Below are 12,476 nucleotides of genomic sequence, written 5' to 3' on the forward strand. Positions count from 1 at the left end.
AAAAAAAAAAAAAAAAAAAAAGAAAAAAAACAATTTTTTTTTCCTTTTTATGAGATAGGGTCTCTCTGGCACCCAGGCTAGAGCACAGTGGCATGATCATGGCTCACTACAGCCTTGACCTCCCAGGCTCAAGGGATCCTCCCACCTCAGCCCCTAGAGTAGCTGGGACTACAGGTGTGCAGGCACCATGCCTGGCTAATTTTTTTTTTTTTTGAGATGGAGTCTTGTTGTTGTCAGCCCTGGCTGGAGTGCACTGGCAAGATCTCGGCTCACTGCAACCTCCGCCTCCTGAGTTCCAGCAATTCTCCTGCCTCAGTCTCCCGAGTAGCTCAGATTACAGGTGCCCGCCACTACACCTGGCTAATTTTTGTATTTTTTAGTAGAAACAGGGTTTTACCATGTTGGCCAGGCTGGTCTTGAACTCCTGACCTCAGGTGATACACCCACCTCAGCCTCCGAAAGTACTGGGATTACAGGGGTGAGTCACTGAGCCCAGACTTTTTTTTTTTTCTTTTTGGAAACAAAGGGTGGCTAATGACTGGACACAGGCAAACACTCAACCAGATGTTTAGGAAAAAAAACAATTTTTTTTTTCTTTTTATGAGATAGGGTCTCTCTGTCACCCAGGCTAGAACACAGTGGCATGATCGCCACTCACTGCAGCCACTGCCTCCCGGGTTCAGGCAATTCTCCTGCCTCAGCCTCCTGAGTACTGTGATTACAGGTGTGCACCGCCACGCCCAGCTATCTATCTAATCTATCTATCTATCTATCTATCTAATCTATCTAATCTATCTATCTATCTATCTATCTATTTATTTATTTGGGACTGAGTTTCCCTCTTGTTACCCAGGCTGGAGTGCAATGGCGCGATCTTGGCTCACCGCAACCTCCGCCTCCTGGGTTTAGGCAATTCTCCTGCCTTAGCCTCCTGAATAGCTGGGATTACAGGCACGTGCCACCATGCCCAGCTAATTTTTGTATTTTTAGTAGAGATGGGGTTTCACCGTGTTGACCAGGATGGTCTCGATCTCTTGACCTCGTGATCCACCCGCCTCGGCCTCCCAAAGTGCTGGGATTACAGGCTTGAGCCACCGCGACCGGCCCCTTTTTTTGTATTTTTAGTAGAGACAGGGTTTCACCATGTTGGCCAGGGTAGTCTCAAACTCCTGACCTCAGGTGATCCACCCTTCTCAGCCTTCCAAAGTGCTAGGATTACAGGCGTGAGCCACTGCACCCGGCCTAATTTTTATTTATTTTTTTTAGTGATAGGGTCTTACCCAGGTTGGTCTTGAACTCCTGGACTCAATCCTCCCGCCTTGACCTGCCAAAGTGCTAGGATTACAGGAATGAGCCACTGTACCTGGCCAAAAAATCCAAACTTTAAAAGCTTACCAGTCCACATATAGCTTTAGTCAGTTTCTTGAATTTTTTGCTTCTTAAGTCACTTGTAGAGTCTTCTAATAAAGAATACATGTCTGGATCTAAAAACCTTTAAAAGATAGAAAGACTGATGAATTCAGGAGACTAGGTTTATAAACCAACCAAACTTTCCATCTAAATAAAACACAAGGTTCATCTCTGCAATTGAGATCTGATAATAATGGAAGAACAGTGAACTCACTTCTCAATTTCCTTTTTAGCTTTTTTACTCAGCAGATCCATTTTTGTCATGATGTTGACCTGTGGAATTTCTAGAGAGATCATGGCACTCAGGGCTGCCAAGATGCCAGAAATAAACTGAAGGAGGAAACAGAAAAGGGAAGATGAACTGACTGTTGCCAACAAAGTTACCTGGTCTTTGCACAAAGAGGCTTCTATTCCTCACTGAAACAGAATTGGCCTAAATAAAAGAACTACAGGCTGGGTGTGGTGGCTTATGCCTTTAATACCAGCACTTTGGGAGGCTGAGGTGGGCAATCACCAGAGGTCAGGAGTTCAAGACCAGTCTGGCCAACATGGCAAAACCCCGTCTCTACTAAAAATACAAAATTAGCAAGGTGTGATGGCACAAGCCTGTAATCCCAGCTACTCAGGAGGCTGAGGAAGAAGAATCATTTGAACCTAGGAGGTGAAATGGCCCAAGATCGCGCTACTGCACTCCAGCCTGGGTAAAAAAAGTGAAACTCAGTCTCAAAAAAAAAAAAGAGAAAAAAACTGTTCCCTAATTAGGTGTTTGACTGTTCCCTAATTAGGTTCCCAAAGGTGGGGGAAGAAAGATGTAGACAACATACAGTGATCACAAATGTCAATTTAGACAGCATTTTAATTTCCTTTCCCATCTAATATTCCTTAAGAGCTAACAAAATAAAATTTGATCTAGATAGTTCATAAACTGGACAAAAAGTCCTCAGAAAATTAAAACAGACTATTTTATAAAATAGCTAAATATGGCCGGGCGCGGTGGCTCACGCCTGTAATCCCAGCACTTTGGGAGGCCGAGGCGGGTGGATCACGAGGTCAAGAGATCGAGACCATCCTGGTCAACATGGTGAAACCCTGTCTCTACTAAAAAATACAAAAAATTAGCTGGGCATGGTGGTGCGTGCCTGTAATCCCAGCTATTCAGGAGGCTGAGGCAGGAAAATTGCCTGAATCCGGGAGGCAGAGGTTGCGGTGAGCCGAGATCATGCCACTGCACTCCAGCCTGGGTAACAAGAGCGAAACTCCGTCTCAAAAAAAAAAAAAAAAAAAAAAAAAGCTAAATAGTTATCTGCTTCAGTTTTTTTCTCCCCACCCCCCCCTGCCTTTTTTTTTTTTTTTTGAGAGAGAGTCTCACTCTGTCACTCAGGCTGGCATGCAATGGTGCTATCTTGGCGATCTCAGCCATTGCAACCTCTGCTTCCTGTACTCAAGTGAACCTCCCACTTCAGCTTCCCAAGTAGCTGGGACTACAGGCACAAGTCACCACACCTGGCTAATTTTTGTATTTTTTTGTAAAGACAGGGTCTCACTCTGTTGCCCAAGCAGGACTGGAACTCCTAGGCTCAAGCAATCCTCCTGCTTTGACCTCCCAAAGTGTTGGGACCACAGGTGTGAGCCACTGTGTCTGGCCACCTCAGTTTCTTCTCTCAGTTCCTCCTAAATCTCTATGATACCTTAATTTACTACTTTTGAGTTATAATATATTATCATGATAATTTAATAACAAAGGGATACTAAGTAATTCTGGAATTGTTTGTGAAATATCCATAATCACACAATAATTAAAGGAAACTGTCATCTGCTTGTACTCATAGCTAAAAAAATCTGTAAGAGGCTTTGGGAGGTTGAGGCACACAGCTCACTTGAGGTTTGAGGTCAGGAGTTCGAGACTAGCCTGGCCAACATGGAAAAACACTGTCTCTACTAAAAATACAAAAATTAGCCAGGCATGATGGTGCATGCCTGTAATCTCAGCTACTCGGGAGGCTGAGGCATAAGAATCACTTGAACCCGGGAGGCAGAGTTTGCAGTGAGCTGAGAATATGCCACTGCATTTAGCCTGGGCAAGAGAGTAAGACTGTCTCAAAGAAAAAAAAATCCATAAGAGATTTAGGTTCAGACCTTGAATGACTCCACCATGAACTGAGAATCAACAAGAAAAACTCCACAGACTCGGAATTCCCACTGCTCGAGCTGCTGGACCAGCTGTTTCATCACAGGCAGGTGAGTGTACAACTCAATCTGACCTACATGAAGAGTATTGCAAGAATTTAAGAAACAGCAAATATGTTAGAGGTAACAAATTTTCCCCATAAAATGGATAAAAATAAAAGCCAACACTTTTTAAGGGGCCCACAGCCTCTCAAAGCAATCATAAAACCTAAGGTACTGCCACCAAAGGAATCCCAAGCAAGCAATTCAGTTTTATGTAGGAAATGAGGTTCTATGGGTTGGGCAGAGTGGCTCATGCCCATAATCCCAGCACTTTGAGAGGCTGAGGCAGGTAAATCACTTGAGGCCAGGAGTTCAAGACAAGCCTGGCCAATATAGTGAAACCCCATCTCTACTAAAAACACAGTAAAACTGGCTGGGTGTGGTGGCTCACGCCTGTAATCCCAGCACTTTGTGAGGGGGAGGCGGGTGGATCATGAGGTCAGAATTTCAAGACCAGCCTGGCCAAGATGGTGAAACCCTGTCTCTACCAAAAATACAAAAATTAGCTGGGCATGGTGGCAGGCACCTATAACCCAGCTAATTGGGAGGCTGAAGCAGGAGAATGCTTGAACCTGGGGGGCGGAAGTTGCAGTGAGCTAAGACTGCGCCATTCATTGCACTCCAGCCTGGGTGAGAGAGTGGGACTATCTCAATAAAAATTGAAATTAAAATTAAAAAAAAAAAAAAAAAATTAGCCAGGTGTGGTGGTGTGGGCCATAGTCCCAGCTACTCCTTGGGACACTGAGGCGCAAGAATTGCTTAAACCTGGGAGGAGGAGGTTACAGTGAGCTGAGATCACACCACTGCAATCCAGCCTGGGCGACAGAGTAAGACTATGTCTGGGAAAAAACAACAACAACAACAACCACCAAGGCCGGGCGTGGTGGCTCACGCCTGTAATCCTAGCATTTTGGAAGGCCCAGGTGGGCAGATCACAAGGTCAGGAGATGAAGACCATCCTGGCTAACATGGTGAAAGCCCATCTCTACTAAACATACAAAAAATTAGCCGGGCGTGGTGGCACGTGCCTATAGTCCCAGCTACTTGGAAAGGTGAGGCAGGAGAATCACCTTAACCCGGGAAGTAGAGGTTGCAGTGAGCCGAGATCGTGCCACTGCACTCCAGCCTGGGCAGCAGAGCAAGACTCTGTCTCAAAAAGAGAAAAAAAAGGAAAGAAAAATCAAGGTTCTTCACATTTTAGTTTTCTGCCAATCAATATGAGTGTTATTGGCCAGATGCCATGACTCACACAGCTATAATCCCAGCAATCTGGAAGGCCAAGGTGGGAGGATAGCTTGAGCCCAGGACTTCGAGACCAGCCTGGGCAATACCATGAGACCCTATCTCTAAAAAAATAAGTAAGTGCTACAAAGATAAGTATAGTTTGGGAACATTCATCAAGCTGTACACTTATGATACATATACATTTCTGTGGATATATATAAGGTCAATTAAGCAAGGGGAAAAAAGTGAGGGTCATAAATGGTCAAAGTCAGGTTAGGCTCAAGTTGAAAATTCACAATTTGGGTTGGGCATGGTAGTTCACACCTGTAATCCCAGCACTTTGGGAGACCCAGGTGATTCACTTTGGGAATCACCTGATGTCAGGAGTTCAAGACCAGCAAGGCCAACATGGTGAAACCCTGTCTCACCTACTAAGGATGGAACTATCAAGACTTTAAGGAAGACAATGCATTCAAATTGTTGACTAACCTGGGCAATCAAAAAGGATATAGTCGTCTTCTATGTGGCCAAGACAGTTCTCCAGCCAGTCAAAATTATTGGCAAAGTACTCCATGCAAAATACCAATCCTCCATTGGGACCAAATCTCAGAGAATCATCCTCCATTACATCATCCACCTCAATCAGTTCCCGAATGTCTGAAAAGAACAGATAGGACTCATTATACATGTGCCCCTTCAACAATTGTTATCCTTACTAGAAATAGAACATAAAAGTTAACAATTACATAAAAAACTCATATGCAGGAAATTATGTACATGGTTTTTCACTGTAGCAGCGTCCATTAATAGAGAACTTAGCAAATAAATTACTGTACAGCCAGACAATGGAATACTATGCAGCCATAAAAGAGGAAAATCTCTTTAAATGCAAGGTACAGAACTGTGTAAGAATGCTATCATTGGTGTTAATAAAAAACAAAAATTCACTACATAGACAATATATACATCTTGAATTTTATGTGCGCAGGCTATGGAAGGACACACCAGAAATTGGTAACACTGGCTGCCCTTAGGGAGGGGAGCTGATTGCTGGGACACAAAGCTGAGAAGGGAACATTTTCCAGTATACTTACTCTTTAGTACTTTTGTGTTATGAACCATGTGAATATGTATTACCTATTACAAAAAAGTACAAAACCAAAAAAAGAAAACCAATTATCATTTCTTACCACAATGACCCTAGGGAAGATACTTCATCTCCCGGAGCCTCACCTTTCTCGTCCTGGGGTAAAAGGATGAGAACTATGAGATAATGTATCAAAATCACCAACAGGGGCTGGGCGTGGTGGCTCACGTCTATAATCCCAGCACTTTGGGAGGCCGAGTAAAGTGAATCACTTGAGGTCAGGAAATCAAGACAAGCCTGGCCAACATGGTGAAACCCTGTCTTTACTAAAAATACAAAAATCAGCCAGGTGTGGTATCGTGTGCCTGTAATCCTAGCTACTCGGGAGGCTGAGGCATAAGAATTGCTTGAACCCAGGAGGCGGGGGTTGCAGTGAGGCGAGATGGTGCCGCTGCACTCCAGCCTGGGCGGCAGAGAGATTCTGTCTCAAGAAGAAAAAAAAAATCACTAACAAGAGGGGCTTAAAAAATCCTGGTATGATTCTCTTATTAATTTTTGGGAATCAGTATACAGAATTTTCTACCTTAGGTTTTTATTTCTTTCTGTGCTTAAACCTACATTCTCCATTCACAAAGCACTGAGCTTCATTCATAGACACATTTATACTGATAACACCTTCCTACCCCTCCCCAGCGATAAATAACTTATCCAAATTCGGACAATAAATCTGGCTTTCTTTCTCTGTAGACAGTTTCACTCTGCTGCCCAGGCTGGAGTGCAGTGGCACAATCAATGCTCACTTCAACCTTGACCTCCTAGGCTCACACAATTCTCCCACCTCAGCCTCCTGAGTAGCTGGGAATACAGGTGCCACCACGCCCAGCTAATTTTTGTATTTCTTGTAGAGGTGGGGTTTCCCCATGCTGGCCAGGCTGGTCTTGAACTCCTGGGCTCAAGTCATCCATCTGCCTTGGCCTCCCAAAGTGCTAGGATTATAGGTGTGAGTCACGCTGCTCATCCTAAGCCTTCTTTTTAACTAAGCTAGCTTAGAGTGCTTTCCGTTTGCTTCAATCAAATGGTTCCAAAGTATTACAATGCGTTTTTTCCTCAGAGATAGGCATTTCACATCTCCTCCTCTCCCTTTAATCTGCCTCCCCGAAACCTGCTCACTCATTAACAGAAATCAAAAGCCTCTTCTTTGCACTTAGTGAGTGCAAAGAGAATGTTCTCAAACCTAAAATGACCGGTCTCTCTCCACAGGAAATGATTATCACACACTCAACAGAGCTGTAAGAATCACCCTTGATTCCTTACTTTCCTATGCTTTTTTGGTTCAATCCCCCACAAAAATGCTCCTAATTCAACTTTCAAATATATACTGAATCTGTCTGCTTCCTTACATCTGCACCATGACCACCCTTATACCTACTTAACTACAACAGCCGCAGTGCAGGTTGTACTTTTTTTTTTTTTTTTTTGAGATGGAGTTTTGCTCTTGTTGCCTAGGCTGGAGTGCAATGGCGCCATCTCGGCTCACCACAAGCTCCGCCTCCAGGTTCAAGTGGTTCTCCTGCCTCAGTCTTCCGAGTAGCTGGGATTACAGGCATGTGCCGCCACACCCAGCTAATTTTTGATTTTTGGTAGAGATGGAGTTTCTCCATGTTGGTCAAGCTGGTCTCAAACTCCCGACCTCAGGTGATTCACCTGCCTCAGCCTCCCTAAGTGCTGGGATTATAGGCGTGAGCCACTGCACCTAGCTGTGCAGGTTGTACTTCTACTCTTGACCCACTACAGTCCATTTTTCATCTGAGCACTTAAGTTGTTTCTTAAAACATAAATCAGCCCAAGTTCGGTGGCTCACGCCTATCACCCCAGCACTTTGGGAAATCGAGGTGGGTATGTCGCTTGAGCCCAGGTGTTTCAGACCAGCCTGGGAAACGAGACCAGCCTGGGAAACATGGTGAAACCCCACTTCTACAAAAAATACAAAAATTTGCTGGGCATGATAGTATGTGCCTACAGTCCTAGCTACTCAGGATTGGGAGGCTGAGGTAAAAGGATTGTTTAAGCCCAGGAGGTTGAGACTGGGCTTAACCCAGTAATGAGCTATGATTACTACAGCCTGGGCGACAGAGCTGGACCTTGTCTCAAAAAAAGCAAAAAACCCCCAAAAACATGTATCAGATGTCAATCCTTTCCTCTGCTTAAAACCCTCTAGTGGCAACCCACTGCCAACAGGATAAAATCCCATCTTCTCATGTCCTGTTAGTCCCTACCCACTTCTTTCTTTCAGTCATTATGTTTCAGCTCACTGACATCTTGGCCTTCCTGGAGCATACCAAACCCTTTCTAACCCCAGGCTATTTATTTTTGTATTTTATTTTTCAGAGATGCATCTTGCAATGTTGCCCAGGCTAGACTTGAACTCCTGGGCTCAAGTAATCCTCCCATTTCAGCCTCACAAGTAGCTAAGACTATAGGTACATGTTCCCATACCCAGCTTAGCATATTTATTGATCTAAATGTTCCCTCATTTTGGAAGGCCTTTTCCCAGTCTGAGGTGCATATTACCATCCTTCAGGTCTAGGCTCAAAGATCCCCTCCTCGGGGAGCATCACACACTGGGGTCTGTCAGGGGGAAATAGGGGAGGGGCAGCGGGAGGTGGGGATTTGGGGAGTGATAGCATGGGGAGAAATGCCAGATATAGGTGACGGGGGGAAAGGTAGCAAATCACATTGCCATGTGTGTACCTATGCAACAATCTTGCATGTTCTTCACATGTACCCTCAAACCTAAAATGCATTAAAAAAAAAAAAAAAGCTAGAAGTAATGGGAAGCAAAGTTTGAAAATTCAACTTTATATGGCAATACTCTATGGGAAAAAATACAATTTAGTATAGGACCCAACAAATAGTTCTTTTAAATTACATTATTTCTTAAAAAAAAAAAAAAAATCCCCTCCTCAGAGTCATCATCCTCCCTGACTACCCTACCTAAAGCAACCTCTCCCAATGAGTCCTTCTCATGAGCCTATCTGCAGCCATCACATTCTGTAACATGTTTATCATTTTGTTTATTGGCTATTTCCTCCACTAAAGGATTGGTGAGGGCAGGGATAGTGTCTGTCTTATTCTCTGCTATAACTCTGGTGTCTGGCATAAAACAGGTGTTCAACAGATACTTAAATGAACAGATTAAAAGAATTAAAAAAAAAAAAAAACCCAGGCTCCTGACTTACAGAGATCAGCAATATACCACATGATTCACTACAACAGGACTAAGCATGAAAGGTACAAAATGAAAGGGTGCTGAGGGAGGCATCCATTTGCTTTTAAAATCTGTATCAAAGACCAAGAAAGGATACTGTCACACACATCACCATGAACAGATATAACCAAATGACAAGCTCATGCTATTTACCAAAAAACCAGGGATCCAGACTATAAGAAGTAATTTCTCAGTTTCTGTGCTAAGCAGCCAGTACTCACTGCCTCCCAGTCCTTACTGTTCCTGAAGGTGCAAGAAGCCTCTAGTCAGGACTTACCAGCCATCACGGAGTAGTTGAAGTGTTCTGCTGCTGGATCCAGGTTTACAACTTGAACAGAGCGGTTGAGGGCTTCACAGTGCTGGACCATGGTGGCACAGTAGGTACTCTGTAACATACAAGGCATTGTGAGAGGTTAAAGCAACAGGTAGTGTAGGGCTACCCTCCATACTCTGGAATGCTATCCACTAAAGTAAAAACTATGCCTTCGACAACCAAGAGAACAAAAAACAAACAAACAAAAAAACAACCAAGAGGCCGACTGAAAACAAGGGAAAAGACACCTGACTAGGCTGCAGACACAAACCTGACTTAGACTCATGGGTAACTCTGGGAAAGTTACTTCTCCACTCTGCCCCTCAACTTTCTCGTCTCTAACTGGGATGTCCTCCATAATCACTAAGGCTCCTTACTGCTCTAACATGTGACAAGCAGTATTTAAAGGCAAGATTTCTGGTTACATAGTATAATACCTAACACAGTATCTCTACCAGGATTTGTACAGTACAAACAAAGGGTTAGGTAGGATGGTCAGGGATGATGTCTCTGAGTGGAGAATATCTGAGTATATGAGAACGAGCTTGTCAACCTAAGGGGACGAGCATTCCAAGATGAAGGAACATCAAGGTCAATAAATAGTCTGGGCCAGGCACAGTGGCTCATGTCTGTAATCCAAGCACTTTGGGAGGCCGAGGCAGGCAGATCATTAGGTCAAGAGATCGAGACCATCCTGGTCAACATAGTGAAACCCTGTCTCTACTAAAAATACAAAAATTAGCTGGGCGTAGTGGTATGCACCTGTAGTCCCATCTACTCGAGAGGCTGACGCAGGAGAATCGTTTGAACCCAGGAGGCGGAGGTTGCCATGAGCCAAGTTTGCACCATTGCACTCCAGCCTGGCAACTCAGCGAGACTGTCTCAAAAAAGAAGTCTGGAGGTGGCTGTTCTGTTAGTGCCTTTACACATGCTGTTGTCTCTGTCTGGAATAGGTCACTGCAGCCTTGACCTCCTAGGCTCAAGTGATTCTCCAGCCTCAGCCTCCAGAGTAGTTAGGGCTACAGGCTCTCGCCACCACGCCCAGTGAATTTTCATATTTTTGGTAGAGATGGGGTTTCACCATGCTGCCCAGGCTGGTCTTGAACTCCTGGGTTCAAGTGATCTCCTGGCCTCAGCCTCCCAAAGTGCTAGGATTACAGGCTTAATCCACCACACCTGGCCACATCACACTGTATCTTAATTGACAGGTCATCTATTTGTCTTCCCCAAAAGACTACAGGCTCTGGGTAAGTTGAAGGCCACATCTTAGTTACATGTACATGTCTTTTACCCAGAATAAGTCAATAGCTTAGAACAATGTGTTTGTTAAAGACTGCGGCCACGTGACACCTCCACAGACTTTAGTGTTTCCCTCACTTTTTTTTTTTAAATTTTTGAGACAGTATCTCTGTCACCCAGGCTGGAGTGCAGTGGCAGGATCAGAGCTCATCACAGCCTCAAACTCCTGGGTTCAGGTGATCCTTCACCTCAGGCTCCCGAGAAGCTGATATTTCAAGTGACTGCCATCAGGTCTGGCTAATTTTTGCATTTTTTTGTAGAGACAGGGTTTTGCCATGTTGCCCAGGCTGGTCCCAAACTCCTGGGCTCAGGTGATCCGCCCACCTCTGCCTCCCAAAGTGACAGGATTATAGGCATGAGCCACTATGCCTGGCTATGTTTCCCATACATCTGTTATTTGATCCGTATCTTCACCATTCCCACTGTATTTGAATATTGCTAATATTTCCTTAGTATTTGTTTACAAGAAAAAATTTTATCCCTATTGTAAATTGAAAACCAGTTATATGTGATATAGCGTGAAGTCAGACATAAAATTATATAAAATTTTTAAATGCTCTTAATTTTAGCTAAAATTAAAAGCTCTGAGTCGGCCAGGCGTGGTGGCTCATGCCTGTAATCCCAACACTTTGGGAGGCCGAGGCGGGAGGATCACTAGGTCAGAAGTTCAAGATCAGACTGGCCAACATGGTGAAACTCCATCTCTACTAAAATATACAAAAATTAGCTGGGCATGGTGGCTCATGCCTGTAATCCCAGCTACTTGGGGAGGCTGAGGTAGGAGAATTGCTTGAACCGGGACACGGGAGGCAATTGCAATGAGCCGAGATCGAGTGCCTGGGCTACAGAGCGAGATACCCGTCTCAGCCAATTAAAAAAAAAAAAAAAGTTCTAAGTCTAAGAACTGCTTTCTGAAAAGACTTAGGGATTTAAAAAGTGCTGAAGATACACTAGCACTGAACACAATTTCTCCTACATGCAAGGTGAAGAACTGAAAGAGAAATGAAAAAGGAACAATTTCCTCAATAATGATCCGATGCTCCTTCATGTTGGGTCTATGCACCACTTAAAAGCCCCCTTAAATCCTTAAATCCAGATTCTGGAGTGTAGACAAAACTAGATTTAAATTTTTGCTTTAACTTACTAGCTGTGCGATCCTGGGCAAAAAAAACAACTTTACCTTTTTGTGTCTCGTTTTCCGTAAAATGAGAATAATGCTATCTCTCTTACAGGGTTGTTGTAGAAATAAGCGAGGCGTTTAATCTGCTGCCTGGAGCGTAAGTATCCAATAGATATTAACAACTACCATCATTTCCCTTTCAAAACAACAAAAAAGAACGTGAAGCCAGAGAGCTGAAATGAGTTGCATAGGGTCTCAGGGTTTCCAATACCTACACCCGCCGGCTCACTCAGGACCCAACCTCCCGCCTCCCGCGAGCTCCTACTTTTCTCTCCTCTCCCTGTTCCCCTAGATCCTCACCTTCCCGCTGCCAGCGGGGCCCATCACCAGCTGCGCATACCGAGGCATGTCCGCTTTCAGAGATACGGCAGCCGCCTGCTACACTCCCTCAGCCTTCGCGCGACGCCCACTGAGCTTCGGGAAAATGAAGTAGGAACCAATCGCAATCCACGTTCTTTCTATGACT

At 44.3% G+C, this 12,476-nt stretch overlaps 1 protein-coding gene across 2 annotated transcripts in view; it reads right to left on the bottom strand.

The window, feature by feature from the left end:
* The window catches only part of GPN3 (GPN-loop GTPase 3), a 14,658-nt gene extending 2,212 nt beyond the window's left edge, over window positions 1-12,446 (bottom strand). Inside the window, exons 1-6 of one of the 2 annotated variants that reach the window (XM_032239236.1) lie at window positions 12,311-12,444; window positions 9,496-9,604; window positions 5,353-5,520; window positions 3,547-3,671; window positions 1,625-1,740; window positions 1,396-1,492 (exon numbers count right to left, since the gene is read on the bottom strand). In XM_032239236.1, coding sequence (XP_032095127.1) covers window positions 1,396-1,492; window positions 1,625-1,740; window positions 3,547-3,671; window positions 5,353-5,520; window positions 9,496-9,604; window positions 12,311-12,358 — 663 coding nt within the window. In that variant the 5' untranslated portion in view covers window positions 12,359-12,444. Of the gene's footprint in view, window positions 1-1,395; window positions 1,493-1,624; window positions 1,741-3,546; window positions 3,672-5,352; window positions 5,521-9,495; window positions 9,605-12,310 lie in introns of both variants that reach the window. The other variant, XM_032239245.1, reaches the window with a different exon arrangement.
* Window positions 12,447-12,476: the final 30 nt, after the last annotated feature.

The sequence above is a fragment of the Sapajus apella genome, unplaced genomic scaffold, assembly GCF_009761245.1.
Source record: "Sapajus apella isolate SASKATOON/1434 unplaced genomic scaffold, GSC_monkey_1.0 scaffold2, whole genome shotgun sequence".
Lineage (NCBI taxonomy): Eukaryota > Metazoa > Chordata > Mammalia > Primates > Cebidae > Sapajus > Sapajus apella.